We start from the raw sequence: 24087 nt of genomic DNA, 5'->3' as shown, positions 1-24087 counted from the left end.
GATATATATATACTTCGGCTTGAGGGGGGAGTGTTGGAATATATGCCCATGATAGGGGGAGTGTTCCCATCCTGGCATGATTCGTATTACCTTTCTTAGTTAGATTTTAGATCTCTAATTTCTGAAATTAGAGTTAGACTAGGATTGTATATCCTATTCCACCTATCATTGTACTTGGATCTATTTATTATAAATATACGATGGAGGAAACTGCTGAACATATCGGTTGCTCTTCTCTCTTGCTGTCTCTCTTCCTCTTTCTCATCTCTCTTCTCTCAAGTTACTGGTTATAGATCTTTGGCTTTCTACAATTTCTTTGTTAAATCATTCTCAAGTTTAAACAGGTTAGACCTTAACAGGCCGGTGTAGCAGGCGAGTTTGCTCCATTGGATTGCATTTGTGTTTGTACATGCCTTGAGACACCAGTGGCTATTTTCTATTTCTTTATTTTGTTTCAGACAAGAATGTGAGCCGAAGGGCCTGAATGTGGAATTTCCTTTGTGGAATGGACGAAGAATGCTGCTGCATTAGGTGTAGAGCTGCCAATTATATGGTTTCAGGAGGGGCTGGCTAGGTTTGCCCAAACACAGCCCAGAACCTATTTGAATGGACCTGGCCTAAATCTTGGAGCTTTTGGAGGCATGAGATTGTTTTTTAGACGAGTAAAAGATGGCTAATGATCAGGATTATAGTTTTCAAGGTGTCGCCTAGGTGGGTGCTTTGGCATCCAGCCACAATTTGGTACCCTTTGACAGCTTACCCATGTTACTTGGTAACCCAGCTAGACGAGAGAAACCTTCCACCATCAACCTTTCTAGCTTGTCAAGGTTACTTACAGACTCTTGTAACATATCAATAGCAGTCTAGGAGATGTCCAAGTACTGTATGTTTTTACACCCAGTGATGAAAAGACCCAGAAAGAGGAGAACAGTGACAAATCTTCAATGTTCTTAGTCTTTCCAGCCTAACCATAGACTCGGGTAAAGTTTCAATTGGAGTGTGGGAGAAGTCTAAGTAATGAAGCTCAAACAGTTCCCCAAATGTAGTTGGTAAGAATCTATTGAAAGCGTCACAAGAGGCGTAAGCATTCGAGCTTATGGATGTCATTGGGTAACCTGAAAAGCTTCCTATTATGACAGAGCTTCAACGTTTCTAGTCTTCGGAGTCCAACAAATGACTCTGGTAATTCTTCAGTGGAAGTTGTGGAGAGGTCAAGGTAATGTAGCTCAAACAATTCCCCAAATGTATTTGGCAAGAATCCAATGCTGGTGTCACTCAAATCCAAGACGTGTAAGCATTCGAGCTTATGGAAGTCATTGTGTAACCTGAAAAGCTTCTTATTATGACAGAGGACAGAGCTTCAACAGTTCTTGCCTTCAGAGTCCAACGAATGACTTTGGTAATTCTTCAATGGAAGTTGCGGAGAGGTCAAGGTAATGCATATCCCCTTGTATAGATATCTTTATGACTGAGAAACACATTCTTTCTTTAGAATGCTGAGCATGCTTTACTGTTTACAATACCCATATTCTTCGAGAGACACTGGATGGAAGGGTTTGGCCCTAGAAGCTAATGGGATCTTGTTGTTGAAATTCCAGTCTAAGGTCTAGGTAGGTGATTCTACTTCTCATTTTCCTGCTAAAGCTATTTCAGTGAACGGTTACTTCCCAGCATTCAATTCTGTGTCTGGACCTAGTCAGGAAAGTCTAGCATTATTTGCATTTTAAACTACATTCTCAACTTTACAAAATATGCTTATTTTGTGAACTGTCACCATGAAAAGATCACTGGAGTTGTGATGCAGTTACACGATAGGGGTTTTGCTTACTTTGGGTTTGGTAATTGTAATTTTTGTTGGGAAGTAGAGGGTAGGAGATTTGATTGAATTTATTAGTTAGTTTTTTGTTGTATCCTCTTTATATAGATAGGCATGTAATCTATGATTAAGGGATAGAATTGTATGAATTGAATTCAATTGGAATTGCTTGCCATAGTTTGGAGCCAAGACTGGTTGTGGGTATTCCTCCTCTCCATTGGTTTCCTCTCCTTCCCCATTCTTTTATTTGATACTCTTTATCAGTTACAACTTACAACCCATCTCTTTCTTCTATATTAGTTTTGGGGAAAAGGAGCCTGTCTGGGAGCATGGCTCCAATGCCCAGACACAGGCCCCTGCGAAATGACTGAGCCGCCCCCTATGAAAGATAAAAAATCTCATCCCTGAGGATTTCCATGAGCATGGGTCCAACGCCAGACACAGGCCCCTATGAAATGACTGAGTCGCCCCCTATGAAAGATAAAAATCTCATCCCTGAGGATTCTTGTATTGCTGCTCTCATTGGCCCCTGTACTGGTGCAGGAGCTGTGTGCTCCCGGACAGAAAACTCTCCCCCATTATTTTCTTTTTCCATTCTTTATTAATATTCTGTGTGTTTTTTAACCTTCCGTGCTCTTACTGAACTGCCCAGACTGAGAGATTGTCGATCTCTCTCAAGCCACTTCTTTTCCCTTCAAACTTGGAAATTAGAATAGCTATTTTTGGGTCACCTCCCTATAGATGCCCTGCCCAATAGATTGCTGGAAATAGGAGTTTTGAACTGAAACTCAGACTTGTTCTTTCTCCTGCCGGCAAGCATAATCTGCTGAATTTGTTTTGCTTCAATCTGTGACGATTGGGCCTGTTATTGTGTTGGATTTGATAGATTTGGGGAATTACAAACCTGTTCATAATTTCTTCTGTGATTTAGAGCCTTGGTTTGGGGTGCTGTGATTCGTTCCCAAAGAGTCTGTTGGATCAAATGGCTAATCTAAAAAGTGATTCAAAGTTGCATTTAATCACAAAATTGTCACTGCTTTTTTGTTTTAAATTTATTCACTTTGGTGGGCCCATAACAACAGGAAAGCAGTAATTGGGAAACCTAGATCGCATCAAGTTGTTCACCTGGAATGGTGAGAAAGGGATAAGAGATCATTGGTGGGAAGGGGAACCATTGTTTTAGAAAGATTCCTGCTATGGGAAAGAGATCACCGATGCTAGAGTCGCAGATGATCATCAGCCGCCTTGATTGCAGCTATTGCGCATTTGCTTACCATCTTTACAGTTGCAGCAGTGGTTGCAGAGAAAAGGGGAGAAAAATTGATGATGAAGAGAAAATGAAGATGCTTTTTCATTACTAGTTTTTACCCCTTAAATCCTCATTTCTTTCTCTATCTTTGGGTGGTAAATGTGTCTTAATACATCCTTGTGATATTGCATGAAATCACAAATCCTTGTTACAAGAATTATTATTATTATATTTTTTGGAAATTTTCGTCTTGACTATTTTTTATTGATTATATGATTTATGGGTCCAGACTGGTTTTCTGTTCATTAGAACATTGGCTGCTGGGAGATTCAACAAGAAGACCTTCACAAGGCGATTGTGGAATTCTTCATGCCACCATCATTACTTTAATCCCTAAAATAGGGGATCCTACTTCTTTTTCTCATTTTAGGCCTATTGGCTTATGTAAGGCACCTGGAGAAGATTCATTGTCTTCCTGGGTGGGCAGTTTAGTCGACAGCCGCGCATCAAATTGTGATATTCTTTTCTAGCGAGTCTCAAATTTTCAATTTTATCATATTCTCAAACTGGCTATAGTGAGGCAATTTGTACTATTTTTAGTAATTTTTATATCTTGGAATGATATTGGAGTTTTAGTTTATGTGGGTTGTTGAGATATAGGTCACGAGGATTCCTCTAAAGTAGGATGGATGAAATGGAGAGGGGCTGGAGTGTTATGTGATCGACGGATTCCTCTAAAGCTTAAGGGAAAATTCTACAGGACTGTCATAAGATCAACTATGATGTATGGTGCAGAATGTTGGGTAGTCAAGAAGAGTAATGTAGATAAGTTGAATGTGGCGGAGATGAGGATGCTGAGATGGATGTGCGGAAAACCCTGAGGAATAGAATAAGAAATGACCAAGTTAGAACCGATTTAGGAATTGCCCCAATTCAAGATAAGCTCAGAGAATGTCGGTTACGATGGTTTGGGCATGTTCAAAGGAGGCCTTTGGATGCCCCAGTATGGAAGAGTGACTAGATGTAGATGGATGGAGCTAAAAGAGCTAGGGGCAGGCAAAAAATGACCATTGATGAGTTAGTAAGAAGAGACATGCAAAAATTAAGTCTTCACCCAAGTATGGTATCGAACAGAGCTACTTGGAGGGCTATGATCCTGGTTGCCAATTCGTGAGTGGGATGTCCAAATGTGGTTTTTTATTTTTTTGGCCCATGGATCCATGTAGCCAACCCCATTCAGTTGGGATAAGGCTGAGTCGTGTTGTTGTTGAGATATGGGTCACGACTCAGGAGTTGGGGGTTTGTTCCAATCTAGTATAGTTGCTTCATTTCCAAGTTAGACTAGGTTGCCTGTATAGAGTAGGTTTTCTATTTAGACTACAACTGTATTTTGTTACACTGATTATAAATGAAGGAATTTGCCATGACAGACATATAGTCTGAATCTATCATGGGTTCAACAATTTCATCTTCTTTCTTTCTCTGATGGTCCTGGTTTGTCTATTTGTCACATCTTAGATCTGTTACATGGTATCAGAAGAAGGGTTTCCTATCTGGTTCATTTGCTGTTGTCCTTTGTCAGCTGTTTGTCAGTTCTAGATATAACTTATAAGCCTTCATATGTTGCTATCATATGATTGTTCCGCTCTGCTGGGTTGTCGTTGCGGGTTTGTTTCTTGGGGTTGTCTGCTACAGCCTTATTGTCACTGTTGCGTTTCAATTGCTTTGATTGCTGGAATTGAGGTTCCACTTGCTTCGTCTGCTTCACTATATCACTGATTTTTATTGCTGTTTTCGTACATGGAACCATATTCTTGCTGCTGGTGCTAGTTTGCAGTTGGTATTTGCTATTGGGACTGTTACAAACTAGAATCTAAGTTAACCAAACCAAGAGAAAACAGACCACCGAACTTGTGTGTTGGAGGCAGCCTGTGGTAGTGAAATTGTGTCCTATTGCAGGCTGCTCCTCATCTATGTATAAGTCCAAATAAGAGGTGGAAGTTAGGGGTATCCTACTTATTACAATAAGTAAGGATAAAATAAAATAAATATGGCAGAATACTAAGCCCTATAGGACAGAATTGCCCCTAGAGCTTTAACAGGGAATATTAGGGTTGGAGATCAGTTACCTAGTCCCTCAATATCTTCATGGTTTCAGATCAATTTGCTGCTATTAGGGTTAGTTACCACATCAAATCGATCTGCTATTTGAATTGGTCTCCGCCTTGATATTGGGCTTACGAAAGTGTTCTTTGCAGGAGATTCTGTTGTTTCCTTCTTTTGAGGTTCTCGTTTGCGTGAGTCTTGCGCTGTTCTGGTTTTATGAAGGAAGAAGAAGACGATTTCTTGTTTACTTCTTTATTTTCTTTTTCTACCATAAATGCTGCTGTCATATTACAAATTCACAATACCTTATATTCATAAGTCTTGTTTTGGTAAAAATTATATTCGTAAGTCAATGGGTTTCTTGGTTGATTTATTTAGTTTCTTCTTTCCAATAATGCCCCTCACTTCTTTTCTTATCATCCCTTGCCCATATTTTATCTTACCTTCCAAATTTTCCCTTTTGCATAGTTGGGCTTATAATTGGATTTCAATTTCTTATCATTCCTTTTAATACTAAAAATATTTACAAATTTACCATTCCTTCCTTTTATCTACTCAAGGACCCACTTGCACATTTTGATGAATTACCAAATTGCCACTATCTCTTGTGATTGACATCTTTCGAGTCTTCTTTTGCTTTTGTGGGTCCATAATTCTGGCCAGTGATAAGGTTTAAACCTGGGATTGCATGAAATAATTACATAATTTCCATTGGGATTATGTATTTGACATATTATTGCTATGGTGAGCCCTCGTTTACATCAGCTTGGGTTGCAATTTTTTGGACAATTGATACTTGCATGACATGCTGGTTGGAGATTATTTGTCTAGATTTGCTACCGTAAGGGGGAGATTGGAAATTATTGTGATGCTATTGATTATGGGATTATTTCTGATGTTCATCTTTTGATATGCTGATTATTAGAAATTATTTGTCCACATGTAATGCTACACGTGAGGGGGATGTTGAAGATTATTATATTATTTGCTCAAGTTATCAGTGATTGGAGTTATTGTCTGCTTAAGTCATCATTTGGAGATTCGTATCTGTTCAAGATTATTTTAGTTGAAGATTTATTGTTATCTACCTGGTCGTGTCGTCAGCAACAGTTTTATCTTTTGAAGATTTATTATTATCTACCTGGTTGTGTCGTCAACAACAATAAAATTTAGGGAAATTTACAGTGCCACCCCTAGAGAATGCCACTATTAGAGAGAGACCCCCTGCATAATTCCAAATTACGCTTACACCCCCTACTGTCAGTCTCTGTTACGGAATATACCTTGAATGCTGATATCAGCTGGTACATTCTTTTCTAAATACCAAAATACCCTTCTAAAAAGTGAAATCCCTAATATATCCTCTCTTAACCCCCTAATCCCAAATCGAAAAGATCTCCTTAATCCCCAAATCGATACTGTGCTCCTTCATCCCCAAATCCTTTTCTCTTCATGAAGAGCAGCAGCAATGACTACAAACCAGTGATGAGTGGCGATGGGAGAGGAGGACTGCACTGCTTCTTCCCCAAATCGAGACAGATCTGTGCTTCTTCTTCGAATCCTTCTTCCATTCTTCTCAACCCTAACCCCTTTGTGCTTCTTCCCTTAAAAATTCCTCTTCTACTAAGAGGTATTCAGTCTATTTATTGTCTGTTTAATGGAACAAACTGAAGGGAATACTGGTTCAGTCTGCAGGTTTTGCCTTAGTTTTGTGCCCGTGCATTTGCGCGTTACATATTGTTTTGTTTGGAATTTGTACTCTTATTTGCTTCTCAAAACAGTCTGAATAGTCTACATTGTGGTTCATGGGGTCACACTGCCTGGCCCGTATCAATCTAGTTTTTGTTCTCTAGCATTGGCACACAAAGTGACGCTATTTAACTTTTTAGAATCTAGTGGGTTATAAATTGATTATAAGTTGTCATCTTTTGAGAATGTTTTTGTTAGCCCGTAAATTGAGTTCAAGGTGTCCCATGCGATAGTTATTTCAACACTTAATTTAACTTGTGATCCAGTATTGCTGATTATATATTCCTTGGCTAGCTATTCACTATCAGTTTATATCACAATATCTTCAGATCTTCTTAGTGCCCATTTTTTTTTTTGTAGTAATCTAGTTGATCAAAGGTTTTGTCTGCTTTTTTCCAAATTTTGGTTGCTTAACTACACATGTAGTTGATATCATTAAGTTGGGATAAGGCTCAGTTTGTTGTTGTTGTTGTTGTTGACTACACGTATGGTGCTGAATGTACCATGAGAATAGAAATAGGTGCCACTGGTATGAGAGGTTATCACTGCATTTGGATACACTACCGAGAAGAGATTTTCAAGTGTTATATGCTATTGAAACCGTTGCCATAGTGAGGATGAAAGTTTGGCTGATAGAAGAACACTGTTAGAATTGATTATTGGACTGGAAGAGTAGATTCTGTGGGATTTTCGGGTTTAATTAGAAACAGAAAACTAAAAGTGAAGAAATAGGTGGAAGAAGATTGGTTTAGAGCATATTTTTTAAGGCGGTAAGGCGACGGAGGCGTTTGAGGGTCTTTCAAAGTGCCTTAGCGATAAGGCGGGCATAAAACGTCGCTTTATCGACTAAAGCGTTCCTGTGTAATTTTTTTTATAAAACCAATCTATTTGACTCCAATCCTAGTTGAATCCTATTACTCATATGCTAAATAAATATTAAATGTTCATATTCATACTAATGTAAGATATTCATCAAGAAAACAAATCAATAAAGTGAATAAACTAAGTTCATCTTCATCAATCATCAATCATTAATCATCATAACATATTAACATATAATATAAATACATAATTATGAAACAAAATTATAAATATAAAGAAAATAGACATAAAAAATACAAGTATTTATTATACTTACCTCTAAGATGCCAAAATGAGTGCCTAAGTCCTAAGGTCATCCACTATATCTCTACTCCCGTCAAAGAAGAATGAAGCTCACCGCTGCCAGAGCAAAATGGTGGCCTGGATCAATGGTTCTTCCTTGTTCCTTGATTCCTTCTCAAAGCCCTTTCTTAAAACCCTTGACAAAATCCAAACCCTGTTTGTGAATCGTGTTTTTGTTTTGTTTGTTTTGGTTATTTTTGATGGAGTAAAGCTGATCCCATACGTCTCAAGTATTAACAAAACCATACACCTACCAATAAAAAATCTATATTTGGAATCTTCATCAAGTAATTTTAAAATGTGTTTGAAAAAAAAAAAAACCCATAAGGCGCCACTTCACATAAGGCGGAGCACTGCCTTACCATCTCTAGACTGCATCAGTGCCATGGCGCTGCTAAGGCGTCGCCTTACCAGCGCCTTAAAAACTATGGTTTAGAGTATGTTCTTTGCATAGGATTAGTGTAGTGGAATTTAATCCTAAACCATTAATGGAAGAGGTGGGTGTGGTCAATTCCTCTTCCTAACACCTCCCCACCAACCAAAAAAAAAAAATTTTAATCTAAACCGTAACTGGTCTCTTATGCAGATTTTACAGCTTGAGAAGCGATTACAGGATCAATTTGTGGTATGGGGTGGATTGGAAAATAGAACTACCAGACCAGAAAACAAAACTACCATAACAACCTTAGTCTATTGACACCATTGACCAAGAAACATGGCTTGAATCATGGAAGGATCTTTGTATCTCTAATCAGAGTTTGATCCTACAATAAAAACTGAGAAATGCAAACCTGTGTTAATTTTTTTTCTTTCAGTTTGATTGTGATCTTCATGAAATCATTTTGCAGGTTCTCGAACTACTAAAAGAAAAGTTTTTATAAAAATGTTGAAGGCACCTTCCCAGTTAAATATTTTAGATCTTGAAATTCTCTCACTGATTGTTCAGGGTAATGCTGATTCTGTTGAGAAATCAGCATGGACAGCAATTTGAGAGAACTCATCTAGGCTCAACCAAAGGACTTGTAATTTGATGGACTTGTAGTTGACCCTATTAGAAGTAAACAGAAAAGTTTCCCTGCATTTGAAGATTGTTTGACTAGGTTCTTTGACAGTTGATTTGATCTGAGCACTGATTCTCTAACTTGGGTATCATTTTCATTGGATGGGGGGTTTTTGGATCCATTATCCTTCTCTGACTTTAAGATACATGGATTTGATATTTTAATTTTTGTAAAGGAGTAGATTGTCATTTCATAAAGTTTCCTTGCATTTATATCTTGTTCAATTAATCTGGTTTTGATCCTACAGGAAAAAGGTTATAACAGATTTTCTTGTAATTGACTCTTAATGCTATTAGTAATTTGTGAGGAAAATCAAAGTCTAATCCTTATCCGAAGAAATTCTTATTAGTTCATTGTCAGCTAGGGCCCATTACCTGGTGGTTTTGGGGCGGCTCTATACCCATACTGATTCATATCCAATTGTGAACCATTTTTCTTCGGGTTGGGTTGGGGTTGGGGTTGGGGTTGGGGGGTTGGGGGGGGGGTGTGTGGGGGGTGGTGGTGGTGGATCGTCATACTTCACCCTTGCGTTTCCAAATCTTATTTCGTTCCTGCAATCATTGCAGTACATTCTTTTTCAGCACAATCAATTGACCATGTGTTTCTCTTGCAGAAATTTCTGGATAGTTCCAAGCTGAAAAGACACTTTCTTATTCATACAGGAGAGAAGCATTTTGTGTGTCCTCATGATGGCTGTGGCAAAGTAATTTTCCTACCCACTCTAAACTACATGCTGGAATTTGTTATGCTATGGCAGGGGCCATTTTAATTTGTTCTTTGTCAGTATTTGTGCCAACTACCTCATAACTGCATATGTACTTGTTTCTTCTTTTTCCTTTTTTTCTTTCCCAGCGCTTTCAACCAATGACATTTTGAGTGTGGAAATTCTTTAAGTTTTTTGTTTTGGAAATGTTCCGACTTCCAAGGGTATCAGAAGCTGTCTCTGTGGGGCTATTAATAAAAAAATAAAGAAAGGTTGTCCACCTTGTTTAGAAGCAGCCATTCAACCGGTGAAAGGGATCATCATTGGTAAAAAATTTCAAGGTCGTGGTTGGGGTTGGGGTCTGGGTCTGGGTCTTGGTCGAACCTTTTCCTTCATCCACCAGAAAAAGGTCAGTGGAACATTTCTGTTGTTGAAAGTTACAGTGGTCACTTGTTTTTGTCCAAACTGAAAAGGGCCCAGGTGACAGACCAATGGATAGACCAAGCTGGGTTAAAACATTGCCTGTTTCTTAAGTAAAATGTATCACAATCTCTGTGAGAGTAACAATTAAATTGACGCACTCTCTCTTTCAGTAAGAACAGGTCTGGGCACAAATGTTTCCAATTCACGAGAGACATTGTCAGCGAGGTTTAGTTGCAATTCATATGAAAGATCTGTCCCAGTGTGGCATGAAACATGAGTCCTGAGTCAGCATGATTCACAGTAGTATCAAACCTTTCTCCTTCGGGGTTCTATAGTTTCCGCCCCCCCAACTCGAAAGATGGGTATTTTGAGGAAAGAAGTCATAGAACAGATTATTTGGTCAATTAAGAAGGTTGACTAGTCAATTCTTCTTACGTCTTTGTCTTTCCCGCACTGATTGGTTATTGTTCAGATTATTTCTTTTGACCTTTATATTCTTTCCACTACCATGTAAGTTCTAGGTATTTTTCTACAAGCTTTGCAATAATTTGGGGAGATACATTGGTCAATAAGTCTTCATGTTATTTTTGTTTTGTTAAAAATTATTATCCCAAATATCATGTCTTGTAGAATTATCAGTTAACTCGTGGTTAATCTGTAGTTTATATATATATATATATATTTTTTTGTGAATTTTTCTTGAAATATAATGACTTGCAATCTGCAAATTTGCAGGCTTTCTCCATATATATATTTATATTTTTTTCTTTTTTTGTGAATTTTTCTTGAAATATAATGACTTGCAATCTGCAAATTTGCAGGCTTTCTCCCTGGATTTCAACTTACGGGCACATATGCGAACGCATTCACAAGAGAACTATCATGTCTGCCCATATGTAGATTGTGGAAAGAGATATGCTCATGAATACAAGTTAAGAACTCATATCAAGGCTCACCATGAAAAGGTGGTTCTACCGATTCTCAATCTTTAGTTGCCTGTTGGTTATTTCACTTTCCATTATCCGGTTGATTTCTTGGTAAATAATTACGTGCAAAGTAATGGTTTTGAATAATAATCTGGGGCCTGTCAGGTAATTCACCTTTAAGGTGTAACCAAGGCTCGAAATCTCGTATTGTTTCAGTGGTTTCAAAACCACCAAAATACTGAAATCTCGTATTGTTTCAGTGGTGTCAAAACCACCGAAATTCTGAAATTTCGCCGAGTTGTGTATATATATATATATATTTTTTGACTCAGTTGCCTGTTTCGGTGGTCAAACGGCCATATTATGACCTAAAGCTTGGTGGGGAGCTTCTTTTAAGATTAATAAACATGTTTAGAACTTAAATGTGCAAAAATATTAGAACATGACAGTGTTTTAGAGTTGCACCCTTGTTTGGCAGCAACCGTCGAACTGTTATGGAGATTTTCTGAAATATTGCTAGAAGAAGATATAATATGATAGTAAAAAAAGTGAGGTCATCGATCGCCCTCTAGTGTCTAACCCCTAACCAATTTGTATTTATGTTAAAAAAAAAAAAAAAAAAGTCTTGGGGAAAGTGGTTTACCTTTCCAAAGGTTGGAATGTGTAGATCCTCAACTTGGAGCGATCTTCAAGGCGATAGATGTGATGTGGCAAATTAGTTAACATTAGAGTGATTTTGTGAGTTAAAGCAAGGAGGAGCCGAAATTTCGACTCCCCTGCACGAGATTGGGTACTTATAAGGCATGGGTGGTGCATTTCGGTATCTCACCGAAATAGTACCGAAATTTCGACCGAGTTAATTCCCTTTTTCTATTTCGTAGGTCATCTCGACTCAGTAAAAAAAAAAAAAAAAAAAAAAAATCTGAGATCTTGGCGAGATTTTGAACCATGGGCATAACTCATCTCTCTCTGGTTTGGGCAAGAGGGTGGTGGGTGGGGGCATGGGGTGTTTTGTTCTTTGCTGGAGTTAAAATGGCCTGTTAAACACTTAAATATCTGGAGATTTTAGGGTCGTAACTCAAAAGTTTCAAAATAAATAACTTCTAATTGTTAGCACTTGTACCAGTGTGGAAATGAGTTGGTACACATACCTATGATGTTATTGATCTTTAGCTGCAGAAGAGTGTTCCTGAATTTAAAAAAATTATTTCCTTAATATTTTCAGAACATGGCGATGGATATGATGAAAAACAACCCACCTTCAGATAAGCTACCCAATGCTACAAAGCCTTCTGCGGTGAATTATGGGTCTGCTTCCACTGACCGGCCTTATGCCTGTCCTTATGAAGGATGCGATAAGTGCTACATTCATGAGTATAAGCTGAACCTTCATTTGAAAAGGGAGCATCCTGGTCATTATGCAGAAGAGAATGGCAAGAATGACCTTGATAATGATCATGAGGTGGATGAAGCCAGTGACCAAGATGCTTATGGTGGAAATGGGAAAAATTCTAAGCGAAGAAAGCCCAACAGACCCGTGTTGAAGATGCCACCTTTGAAAATCCAACTACAAAAACCCTCGAATGTGGCTGCCCCAAATTTGAACATGGTGAAGAAACAGTGGCCGACCAAAGAAATGTATGAGGAAGATGATAGTGAGGAAACAGAAGAGGATCGTGATAATGTTGAAGATGGATGGAGATACACAGAGAATAATGAGGATGACGAAGAGACAGAGTATGAGGATTAAGGTCAATTACATTCCATGGCAACCCGTACATGCACCATCTTTTATGCCAAGATTGGCTTTTTTTTTTACCAAAACAGTAACCTCCTAGTGATCATTGTAATTTCTTTGACTCTTTTTGTTAGATTTTCTCCTCAGTTCTGGATGAGATGCAGTAGTTCAGCAAATTTGATATTCTATTCTTTGGAGTTGAGATGATTCATCCATGTTCTGTACCTCAATGCCAATTCTATTTTCATGAGATTCTTGAAGATTTTCTTTTGTGGTGTGTGCGCGCTTGTGTGTGGTTCATTACTGCTTGTGATTTATTTTCGTGAAATTATTGAGATCTTGTGGGCGTGGTGTGGTTTCTATTCTATCTGAATTTTGTCCTTTGATGCTCTTTGTTTTTCCCTCTTCAGCAAGGACCCAGTGATGCAGGAAATTTTAACAATTCTGTGATCGTCCTTTCAGGTTCGTATAATTTGCCCAGTTAACCCCTTTGCCTATTACATGAAGAAGTTGGCCATTTTACCCCTTTTGTCTGTCCTGTGTTAATCATTCTATCTTTCCTGCAGGTTGTACAAGATGGAAACTGCCAGTTTTATTCAGCTACATGGTCTGTGCTGGATTCTCGTAACTCTCAATATGAACATTTCATAGAGTGAAGTTTCAACCCAAGTTGAATAGATTTTCTACGGTTCTGGATAGCAAAGATCTTATCCTCCTTTGGATAATCTGGAAAGTCAGAAATCAAGCGGTTTTTCATCACTTGTTCAGACCTCAGTAGCACTCTGCGGAATTCAAACTCTTTGGTTGCTGAATGTTGATAATTAGCCATGTGTTAGTTGAGGTCCATGTGTGTTCCTGTACTGCGTTTCTGCCATTCCACCAGTTTTGGACCGGATTTCATTTTTCAATCTTGGGATGGCGCGTGGACTGAAAAACACTTGTGTGGACTGTGGAGGGCTTTGTTTGGTTTTGGTGATTTTGCGGGCCTTTTTAATGTTGCCAAGTGCAGATTTAGCACCAGTTTCTCTACTTCAGTTATGGAAGTTGAGGTTTTACGTGACGGCCTCCTTGCCAGAAGTTTTCTGATAAACAAGCTGATTGTGAGCTCGGACCGTCAATCGGTGATTGCTGCTCTTAATCATTCATCTGCTTCTATTGATTGGGTGACTCGACTTTTGGTTGATGATATTTTTCTCTTAGCAGATAAAGTTTGTTTCTGTTTCTTACCGTTATGTTCCTCATTGTTGTATCTTTGAGGCTCATGGGCTGGCTGCTAGAGCTTCATCTTTGTTTTAGTCACAGTTTTGGCGGATTGTCCCCCATTCTTTTTCTTTCATCCTTTGTATCTCTCTCCTGATGGGAATTTTCCGATCATGGCTTCAGTTAATAAATAGCATGTCAGTTTTTTGATAAAGGAAAAAAAGGGTTTCATTTGGCTATGAATCCATCTCAACAACTCAAATCTAATAGATGAATGTGCTACTATATATAGGATGGGAAAAAGACAAGAAGCCTGAAAAGCAGTGTGAGTGTTAAGTGATCACCCAGACAGACCCCATTAAAGGTGATCTCATCCCTGCCGCATATGTGTTCCTATATGTTGTGAATGGAATATTAATAGCAAAGGCTGTTAATCTCATGTCTTGGTCTTCAAAATCAGAGCTTGAAATTTGAAATCAAACTAGTACATACATAAGTCATTAGGGTACAAACCTTCCTGTTTTTATATCTTTCAACGAATAATCTCTACATTCTTTTTATGGTGGACTACTAGAATAATGAAAAGAGCATTTCAGACCTTCGGCAATAGAAGTGAGAGTAATGATAAGGACACTGTGGTGGGTGAAGAGAGTTCGTGGGTGAAGGAAAACTTTCCTCTCTTTATAAAATCTTAATAAAACTTTGGGTAGGGAATCGATATGCTGCTGGGGTGGTATGGATTGTTCTACATCAAGCCAATGAGAGTATGGAGGAGCACCGCAAGGTTGGGTGCTTGACCATTCAGAGAACCCTTGCCCTATAATAAAATAAGGGTGGAGAGAGTGTGAGAGGGATCATAATACCGGCAGCGTGAGGATCATTTTCCCTACAATTTCTGTGTCATTATAAAGTAATGATTGTATTTTAGATTTAACTACATTGATTTTTGTAGTATGAAATACGCATATTCAATAGGTAAACGAAAAAAAAAAAAGTATGTATGTACATTGAACCATGGCAAGAATGATTGCTAGTGACTTCCAAAGAAGGGGAATATAATAAAGCAAAAAGCATCTCTGGGCTGCCGATATATCCTATGCCTCCTCACACAGATGAATTAAAAATATAAGAAAGGTTGTGGTGCATATCACCCTCCCACGTTCTCTCTAGTCCTTAACATGTGATCCATATCTTCATTGGTTGGGCATGTGGATTTCCACGTGTCTGTCGGGATGTTGATCCCCTCCCCCCTTTCAAGGGAAGAGGTTTGTGCTTGATCAACGAAGGCGATCAATTGATTTGGTGATTATCTCCATCTAATAGTTTTGTGTATGACTGTACACCATCCATGGTGTGCAAGAAACCTTTGCCTTTTTATTTAGCTTTTGGAGTCAAAATGGTATACAAGAGTACTATCTAAATATGACAGATAGACACGTTTGAAGTACAAAAATATGGCTCATTCTTTTTGATGAACACTTGAGCAGTTTGGAATTTGCTAATGAACAACGAGTGAAGTGACTGAACAAGCAATGCTCCTAAAAGGAGTGATCATTTTTTGTCATACTGAGATAGCTACTACCGCATGTACTCTTTTGCTGAGCGAAGCAGTGGATCTACTTAGATTAGAAGCGAGCCTACTTAAATAGCTTATATCTGCTAATTGAGCCTAGTCTACTAAAATAGGGTTACGACTTACAACAAACAAGTTTTCCCTCTGGATCATAGTGTATACGCTTAGGATCGACAATTAAATGGGTACAAATAAGTATGACAATTAAATGGATTATACAACAATAATACTTTTAAAAAATCTGACTGAATAAAATATGTATGGTTCATTTTGATACTACTGTTGTGTAGGTAAAACTACGGACATATACTTACCATAACAATATGCACACACACCCTACCTTGAAAAAAAAATAAAATGCACACCTAATGTAGTTGGAATATCAAGCCAAAAACAACTTAAAATAATCTATACATCGTAATAAGTAGGGATTTCAAACCAAAATCTGTTAAAAGAGCATCCTTGTGATTAGGGGTGTCAATTCCAGGCACGTAATGGTAGACCTGATCGAGTCCGACACGTTTATGACATAACCTAGACCAGCCTGATTAATAAACGTGTCGGGCTCACGATGCAGGTAGTACACGATGCAGCCACTTAGGCTAACAGGCGCCAAACCGGTTTGACACATTTATAAGCCTGACTTGAATCGACTACTTTAAGCTCGACCTAACCTGGCCCCTTTAATATTACTTGAATTTTTTTTTTTTTAATACTACTTCTATTTATCGCTAAGGTTATTGTGATATGTACAGTTGAGATGGTGGTGGTTGTAATATGAAGATTCATCTTTTTCAGGTATAGTTTAATTGATTTGAACTTGTTAATTTTGGCTTGTGCAAGCATAGTTTAATTGATTTGAGTTCCGTCGATTACAGGCCGAGGACCTAAATAACTTCGCTGCGACATCTATCTTTGGCGTAATCCGTTTAAACTATTTGATCTTTCTTTGCATGTCCATCTTTGCCTCATTTTATGGGTATTCTCCTTCAAGCCCATTCTAGAGACCAATTTTAAAAAAGATCCATTTAAAGCTATATAGGCCTGTAGATCAGTTAAGGCCCATCAATGACAGCCCGATTAAAGCTTGAGACCGATCGGCCAGATTTTCAATCGTATCATGTCCACCCTAGCTAAGCCCGTTTAATTAAACGGGTGTTTATGGTGTAGCCTTAGAAATTGGCCTAATCCAGATAGGCCCAACCGAGACCAACCTACCCAGCCGCTTGACACCATTACTTGTGAATTATGATCATTGAAACCAATCCTAAGGTAAAATAGTGTTTGCCTAAGGAAGAGTGTTATACATGATCACACACAGAAGTGGATCCCAAAAATTTCTTGATGGTGATGAGAAATTCTATTAGGAGCCTTCGACGGATGATCTCTTCTCCATCACCTTCTTCTTCTTCTCAATTTTGCAGATAGTTCCAAGTACTATTGGGTGTCTTATTTCTGAAATGCAGCAACCCTCGTTCGAAGCTTCAAGCTATTAGAGAAGAAGCACTCTCCGTTGCTATTTTGCTAACACAAAGGAAGATGGATCCCATGCCATTGCCTCGGTTGCAGAATGAAAGAGGAAGGGTCAAAAGAATAAGAGGGTTTAGGATTTAGGGTTTAGACTTATTTGTCATATAATATTGTCTTTATAAACTGTGCATATATATATATATAAATATATATTTTTTTTATACAGACAAATACACAATAATATGTGTATTATATACCTTTCTTAAGGTATGGAGTTTCAAGCCACCCGCACCCCCCCCACCCACCCCCCCCCCCCAGCCCCCCCCCCCCAAAAAAAAAAAAAAAAAAAAAAAAAAAAAAGGTCTAGATTAGCCATGTCTCCTCTCTTTGCATGACTAAATTAAGGAAATCTTGTCTGTTGTTGAGGTGCATATTTTACCATTTATATATATGAATACACGATAATATGTGTATTATACACCTTAAGGTATGGAGAGAGTCTAGATTAGCCATGTCTTTTCTCTCTTTGCATGACCAAATTAAGGAAATCTTGTCTCTTGTTGAGAAAGGCCGACCGATCTAGAGAGCATTTAGTCACAAACATTTTCTTCCTCTTTTATTGGCATTAAAATCATTTGCGGTGAGGCGGTGAAGTGCAGTGAAAATTCAATGGCTGGGGTGCATGGTTGGTCCTCCCAACCGTTAGATGCTCACTGCACCTCATGGCTCACTGTAAACAATTTGGACTCATCTTATTATAGTCACGAGGAAGGATAATTTGGATTGTCCCATACACCACACCAATATTACACCATCTTTTTGATTTCCCTTTACTTTTTAATTTAATTAATAAGTTAATTAAATTTATTATATTTTTGGGTTACATTTTTACGGGACATCTTTATAATGGGGTACTGTTGGACTTTGGATTTGCATTTGTTTAACACGCTATATGATCCAACTATTGTTGGAATCACCATCAAAACCAGCTGTCAAAGTTGATTTTTCTTTTTTTTTTTTGGATTAAAAAAAATTCTGTCAAATATTATGCTCATCAGAACTATGAAAAATATCTTCAAAAAAAAAAAAAAAAAAAAATTATATATTAAATATAAATTATGATACCTGGGCAGGGTTGGACTCAACCCAAAACCTCATCTCAGGCCAACTCCAGGCTAAAAAAGTTTTGGTCTGGCTTTAGGTGGGCTCGGGCCCACCGGCCCAACCTTTCAACTCTAAATTATATTTCTGGCACATAATCAGTCCTTCTCTGGAAAAAAAATTTACAGAAGGATGAACATTACAATTAAATAAAAATTTTTGGGGTGGAATTCTATTAATATTAAGGGCCTGTTTGATTTTGTTTCTAGAAATGGTTTTTCAGTTTTTTCTGTGCTAAGAAATGGAAAAGCGCCCCAAAAACCGTTTGATTTTTCTGTTTCATTTCACTTGTTTTTGGAAACAGAAATAGAAATTTATGCTTATTTCTGTGTCTAGAAACAGGAATAGAGAAATAAGTTAGACTTGTTTTTCTTTTTTAGAAACAAGTAGAAGTGAAAAAAATTGCAAAAAACCTAATACTTCACTCAACTTACCCAAACCCCTAACCCATTGTTGAAATTTCTCGTTATCTAAATACGGCAATTCCAATTTAATTGTACAAAGCTCATAGTTTCGGATTGCCTTAATCCTTCTGAAGCTCATCTCTATAAAGCATATATGCAACTCCAACATTATGCCTTCATTCGTTGTGTTCCTATAACGTTGTGCCTTCACTCATGTCTTGAACTTGACTATATTATTGAAAACGTTTTGGAAAATAGAAAAATCAAACACCTTTTTGTATTTTCAAAAATCATTTAGCATGAAATGACAAAAATTGTTTCTTAGTCAAGAATAAGAAACGACAAAATCGTTTTTACTATTTCTTCACAGAAATAAGAGAAGCAAAATCAAATGAGCCCTACATGTACTAGAATTAATGAGGGGAGTTAGGCAGCTGGCAGCACAATTCATAAAAATAATATTTATTGAGGTCCTTTGATGGATAAAAGAGTTGTCGGTTGGTAGAGATCAATTATTATGATTTTTTTTTTCTTTCTCCTCTTACTCTCATTAGATATTTTCTTGGTTTTGTGCTTGCACATTTTTTCACAGCCCATAATTTGGTAAAACTTAGCTTTCTATCTTTTGACTCTTCACAGAGAGAGAGAGAGAGAGAGAGAGAGAGATGGATATTTTCTCTTTCATGAGTTGTGTGGACTGTGGAGGACTTCTCTGTATGGATGGGTTTACTTGCACTGTTTGCCTTTCTGAGGAAAAAAAGGAGAGAGAGAGAGAGAGAGAGAGAGAGAGAGAGAGAGAGAGAGAGAGAGAGTTTTGAAGTTTGAATGAGGGACTTGTTGGGATTAGACTTTAGAGAGTTGTTGAGAAGGGACAGAGGTTGGTAGGAAAAGATGATGAGTGGGCTACCATTATCTTACAACTTTTCAATGGTCACAGTAAGTTTTGATTTTGAGATTTAAGTTGCGGTTGTGTAGAAGGTAAGGATTCTTAACCCATCTTCTCTTCTACTTCCAATTAAAATAGAAAGGCTTAACTTGAGAGAAAATGCCAGCCGTCCTTAGGTAAGACTTGATAAATTAATCTATACAGACAATATTGATTTAAGAATATCTGAAAACCCCTTTTATAGATACAACTATCTGTTCGTTGTAGCGATAAGAGTTTTGAGTTTTGGATTGTTGTGGTCAAGTCTTGGATTGAATTATTCTTTTACCCTTTTTCTAATCCTCCAATCATTTCCTAAAAAAAAAAAAAATTAGATTAAAGAAATGAACATGGCACAGAGCTCAAAAGGGGAAAAAAAAGGGGTGGGGGGCGCTTGGTTGTGATTTGTTGCAATGTAGGACTTCTTGAAGGATATAGTGAGGACTTCATACCCTAAAATGTGGTAATTGTTGTTTCATCATACTAAAAATAGCAAAGCAAAGTACATTGATTCGCAGATAATATAGCACATCATATGATCAATATTAGAGTAGATGTTGAAAAGATGAAGACTATAGTCCCACAATTATGTAAAGTTTCAAGCTCATTTGTTCTTCCAACAGAGAGATGAAATTATCAAATTAACGTACTTATCTTTTTTATTGTTTATTTATTTATTTATTTATTAATTTTAATGGAGTTAAAATTATGTACTGTAGAAAAATTCTCAATCACAAGTTTATACTCCCATCAACTGTAGAATTTTTATCCGTAAAAACATGAAGAGTGCATGGATGACGAATAACATTGCTTATGTACCCATGGATCACAATGGGTCAAACTTTCACGAATGTCAATGATAAGTTCTATTTTTCAGGGAATTAGCTAAACTACTAAAATCTCACGTGAAACAGAAATGAAAGTACAATACCCAAAATAGGATTGCAAATGTCATCCATGATTGATCTAGTAAGTAAAGACGACTTCTTGGAAACGTTTTGGAGATGGGAAATAACATTCTTGTTATCCGACTCAACCATTAATACTTGACAGCCCTCCGAGATAGCCTCTAGCATTGCAAAGCGTGTCTTGCAATGCTTATTATTATTATTATTATTATTATTTTTTGGTGAAAATTCTTTATCTTGTTTGAATATATAGATATTAAGTGTAACTTCATAATCGTTGGAGTTGGGTTCTGGACAACAAAGCATATGCTTGTATCATCTTTGACTAGTTTTACTCTAGATCAATCAATCTACTACTATATCAATTCCTAGTAGCTTGGATTCATGTATAAGGTCTAAGAAAATTAAAGCTCTAATCTCATGTTTTCCTACAGAGAAACTAGAAGAAACAAAGGGGTATCTAGTTGCATGTTAAAAAAGATGTACATAAAAAGAGAAGAAGGAGAGAAGCGTCAAAGTTTTTCAATATTTAGTTGCAAACAGAAAATCAAATAGGACGTTACAGAAAAAAATGATTTTCTTATTGAGACTTCTTAAGGTGTTACATAATTTATAATCTTACTTTTCTTCTTTTCTAGTAAAACACATTTTTTTCCCTCAATGAGGATGAATCAGATTGTTTCATATTTATATTCAAAAAACGTGCAAAAAATAATAACAACTTTTGATAATGACAGAATGATAGGTTACTTTTTTCAAATTATTTTGAAAACCCATTTTTTACGCTAAATTAAAGAACTTTTTGAAAATATAACAAGTGGCAACCAAAAGTAGGTGTCGAGTCCTACATACACTTATAGAATTGTCATCTAAACAATGCATAGAAAAAGCCACTAGAAATTCCCATCTTTATTGTATAATTTATTTTTTTATTTTATTTTTTGTAAAGCTTCTATTTAAATATTACAACAAATAAAATTATATCTCATTCCCTTAAATAAATTGTTATGGCATCATATTCTTATCATTAACACATTCGAGAATATGATGCCATATCTCTAATGTAATAGAACAACAATTAGTTTGTTACTGAGACTTTCTTTCTCAACCAAAAAGATTTATTCATTTATTGGACTGGATGATCTCAACTCCTAAATCAAACTCAATGTACTATTTTCCATGATAGAGCTGTCATTTCCTTCCATATAGAATCAACTAATTAAGGTCATTGTAATTTTTATGGTGTATAGAGTTTGTAATCTTTTAATCTTATCCTCAAATATTCCATTTGGTCTAGCCATTGAAGCAGACAGAGCATTAATTACCAAACAATACATAATATTGTAGAAGCCCACTTGAGCCCGACGAACCTATGGTGGCCCGACCCAACTTCAGCCCAATTCAAGCTTTGTTCAAGGTTGGGCTGTACAAGTTAAAGCCCAAGATTGGATTCAGTCTTCATACAATCCAGAAACCAACGCAAAGCCTTATGCTACATACAACTTGATAGAATTACAGATTAAATAAAAGATAATAGCATATCGGAGAGTTTTCCCTTTGGCAGTGTGGTCCCTGTGCCAGTGTGGGAGTCAATCGAAGTGCACATGGAAGCATCAATAATGGTGAGACTTTTTCTTTTCATTGGGGGTGGAGAGGTAATTTCACCTTATCCTGTGTCTAATTGTATGCACCACACTCCCAGACGGAGTCGTTTTTCCGTAACATATAATAATATATATATATATATATATAGAAGAAGAGGTCTAGAAAAAAGAAAAGGGGAAAAATTAAGAATAAAAATCTGAAGAGAAGGTAGGTATAGAAAAGAGGTGCATGAGTTTCCTCTTAACCCTTCTTATATATGGAACAAGGTGAAGCGTATGGCCAACCTTAGAGCCGAATGAATGTTTTAAATGAAGGAAGCCTTAAAAGTTGTTTATCCAGATTAAGAGATTTACAAAGTTAATTAAGATTTCTTAAAAAGCAAATTAAGTATTATTTTCTTCCTTTCCAATCTATTTAAGCCCTAATTAAAAAAAAAAAATCTACCATTATTTATTTTATATTACTAGTGTCATTTGCTTTCTTTATTCACACATATATTTCAAGTAAACATTAGAGCTTACTAGGGAGATAACCTTGTGAGTTGTGTGCAAGAAGCACCTGATTTTAAGCTACTTTCTCAACAACCTTAGCGTGCTTGGTGCCTCATGCAACCCATCAATTTATTAAAGGTTGTTTCCAACTACGAAATGTACCACAGATGAAGGCCTAACCTAGCTAACCTCTTACCCCTTTGGTGGGTAGTGACTGACAACTGATTTAACCCGTTTTCCCACGAATCCTTGTACCACGAAGTTGAAATACAGAGTTACAGACTAAGCCGGTCACTGTGATCAGTTTTCCTAGAGTGTGGGGAGTTGGAGAGTTTAGTACTTCAATCTGGATCCTCTGCAACAAGCTATACCTTAGGATTGTAAATCCACGAAACCATGTGTTGGTAACTACAACAAATTCATACAGTTAAAGTAGTTAAACCAAGGGGTAGGCTATTTACGAAAGAACCTCAAAATGCCTCTTCCCCGCACTTGGTTGGTTGTTCGACGTATTTCTTTTTTGGCTAACGACAAGTAGCTAGACTTTCGGCTTGATTAGTCCTGCGGGTCCATACATAACCCACAACTACATGGATCAGATCCTATTGGGATGAATGAAAACCATTAGAATTTCACCAAAAATAGTGAAGAGTACTAAACAAGCCCATATGAGTATCCCCAGTGTGATAATTGGAGTCAAAACTCAGAACCACACGCTTCCCAACGCAAAGGTCAGTTGCCAACTCTGTTATAAAAAAATGCAAACTATAGGGCAAAAGTTTCCAGGCAGGGCCTTTGTAGGAGCCAATGGAAGAGTACAAGGAGGCATCAATAAGGCAGATATTTCTGCCTTTTATGGGGTTGTGTGGTCATTCACCCTCTTTTGTGTCTAGACACAACAGGCACACTCTTGGACATACTCCTTTTTCCCTAAATATATTTTTTAATTAAGAATGTGGATGGCATTGTGCTCCTGACTATTTTAAATAATTTCCCTTTGATAAGAGGTGTCTGGCCCTAGTTTGATAGTATAAAAATAGGAAACTTTTATAAATCCTTAAATTTACCTTAACTTCCCGATCGAATACGTCTCTTCTAATTCTCAAATAAAGCAAACTTTCACTTCTTTCTTTTCCTTTGACATTTTAAAATACTTAGAGGCCGTTTGATTTTGTTTCAACCGTTTCTGTGTCTAGAAACAGCAGAAACGATTTCTCCCGTTTCTGTTCCAAGAAACAATTTTTTTACCTCAAAAAAGTGTTTGATTTTTCTGTTTCAAGAAACGGTTTCTTATGCATGTATCATTAATTACAGTTATGCCATTAGAATTTTGACAAAATTGAATATGTCATACATGATTAAAATGAAAAAAACCCAATGTGATAGAGATTCAATAGGGAATATTTTTTTAAATG

The 24087-nt window shown here is 37.1% G+C and overlaps 1 protein-coding gene across 2 annotated transcripts in view; it reads left to right on the top strand.

Moving 5' to 3' along the window:
• The window catches only part of LOC122063106 (zinc finger transcription factor YY1-like), a 28713-nt gene extending 14364 nt beyond the window's left edge, over positions 1–14349 (top strand). The window contains exons 4-8 of one of the 2 annotated variants that reach the window (XR_006135200.1): positions 9759–9848; positions 11093–11236; positions 12423–12948; positions 13346–13397; positions 13502–14349. Coding sequence is in view for 1 of the 2 variants with exons in the window: in XM_042626781.1 (XP_042482715.1) it covers positions 9759–9848; positions 11093–11236; positions 12423–12947 (759 nt within the window). In the remaining variant the exon portion in view is untranslated. Of the gene's footprint in view, positions 1–9758; positions 9849–11092; positions 11237–12422; positions 13196–13345; positions 13398–13501 lie in introns of those variants that run through there. The other variant, XM_042626781.1, reaches the window with a different exon arrangement.
• The last annotated feature ends 9738 nt before the right edge of the window (positions 14350–24087 follow it).

The sequence above is a fragment of the Macadamia integrifolia genome, unplaced genomic scaffold, assembly GCF_013358625.1.
Source record: "Macadamia integrifolia cultivar HAES 741 unplaced genomic scaffold, SCU_Mint_v3 scaffold1194, whole genome shotgun sequence".
NCBI classification, from domain to species: Eukaryota; Viridiplantae; Streptophyta; class Magnoliopsida; order Proteales; family Proteaceae; genus Macadamia; species Macadamia integrifolia.
The sequence above is the reverse complement of the archived record's forward strand: the minus strand, read 5'-3'. Positions and strand labels throughout refer to the sequence as shown.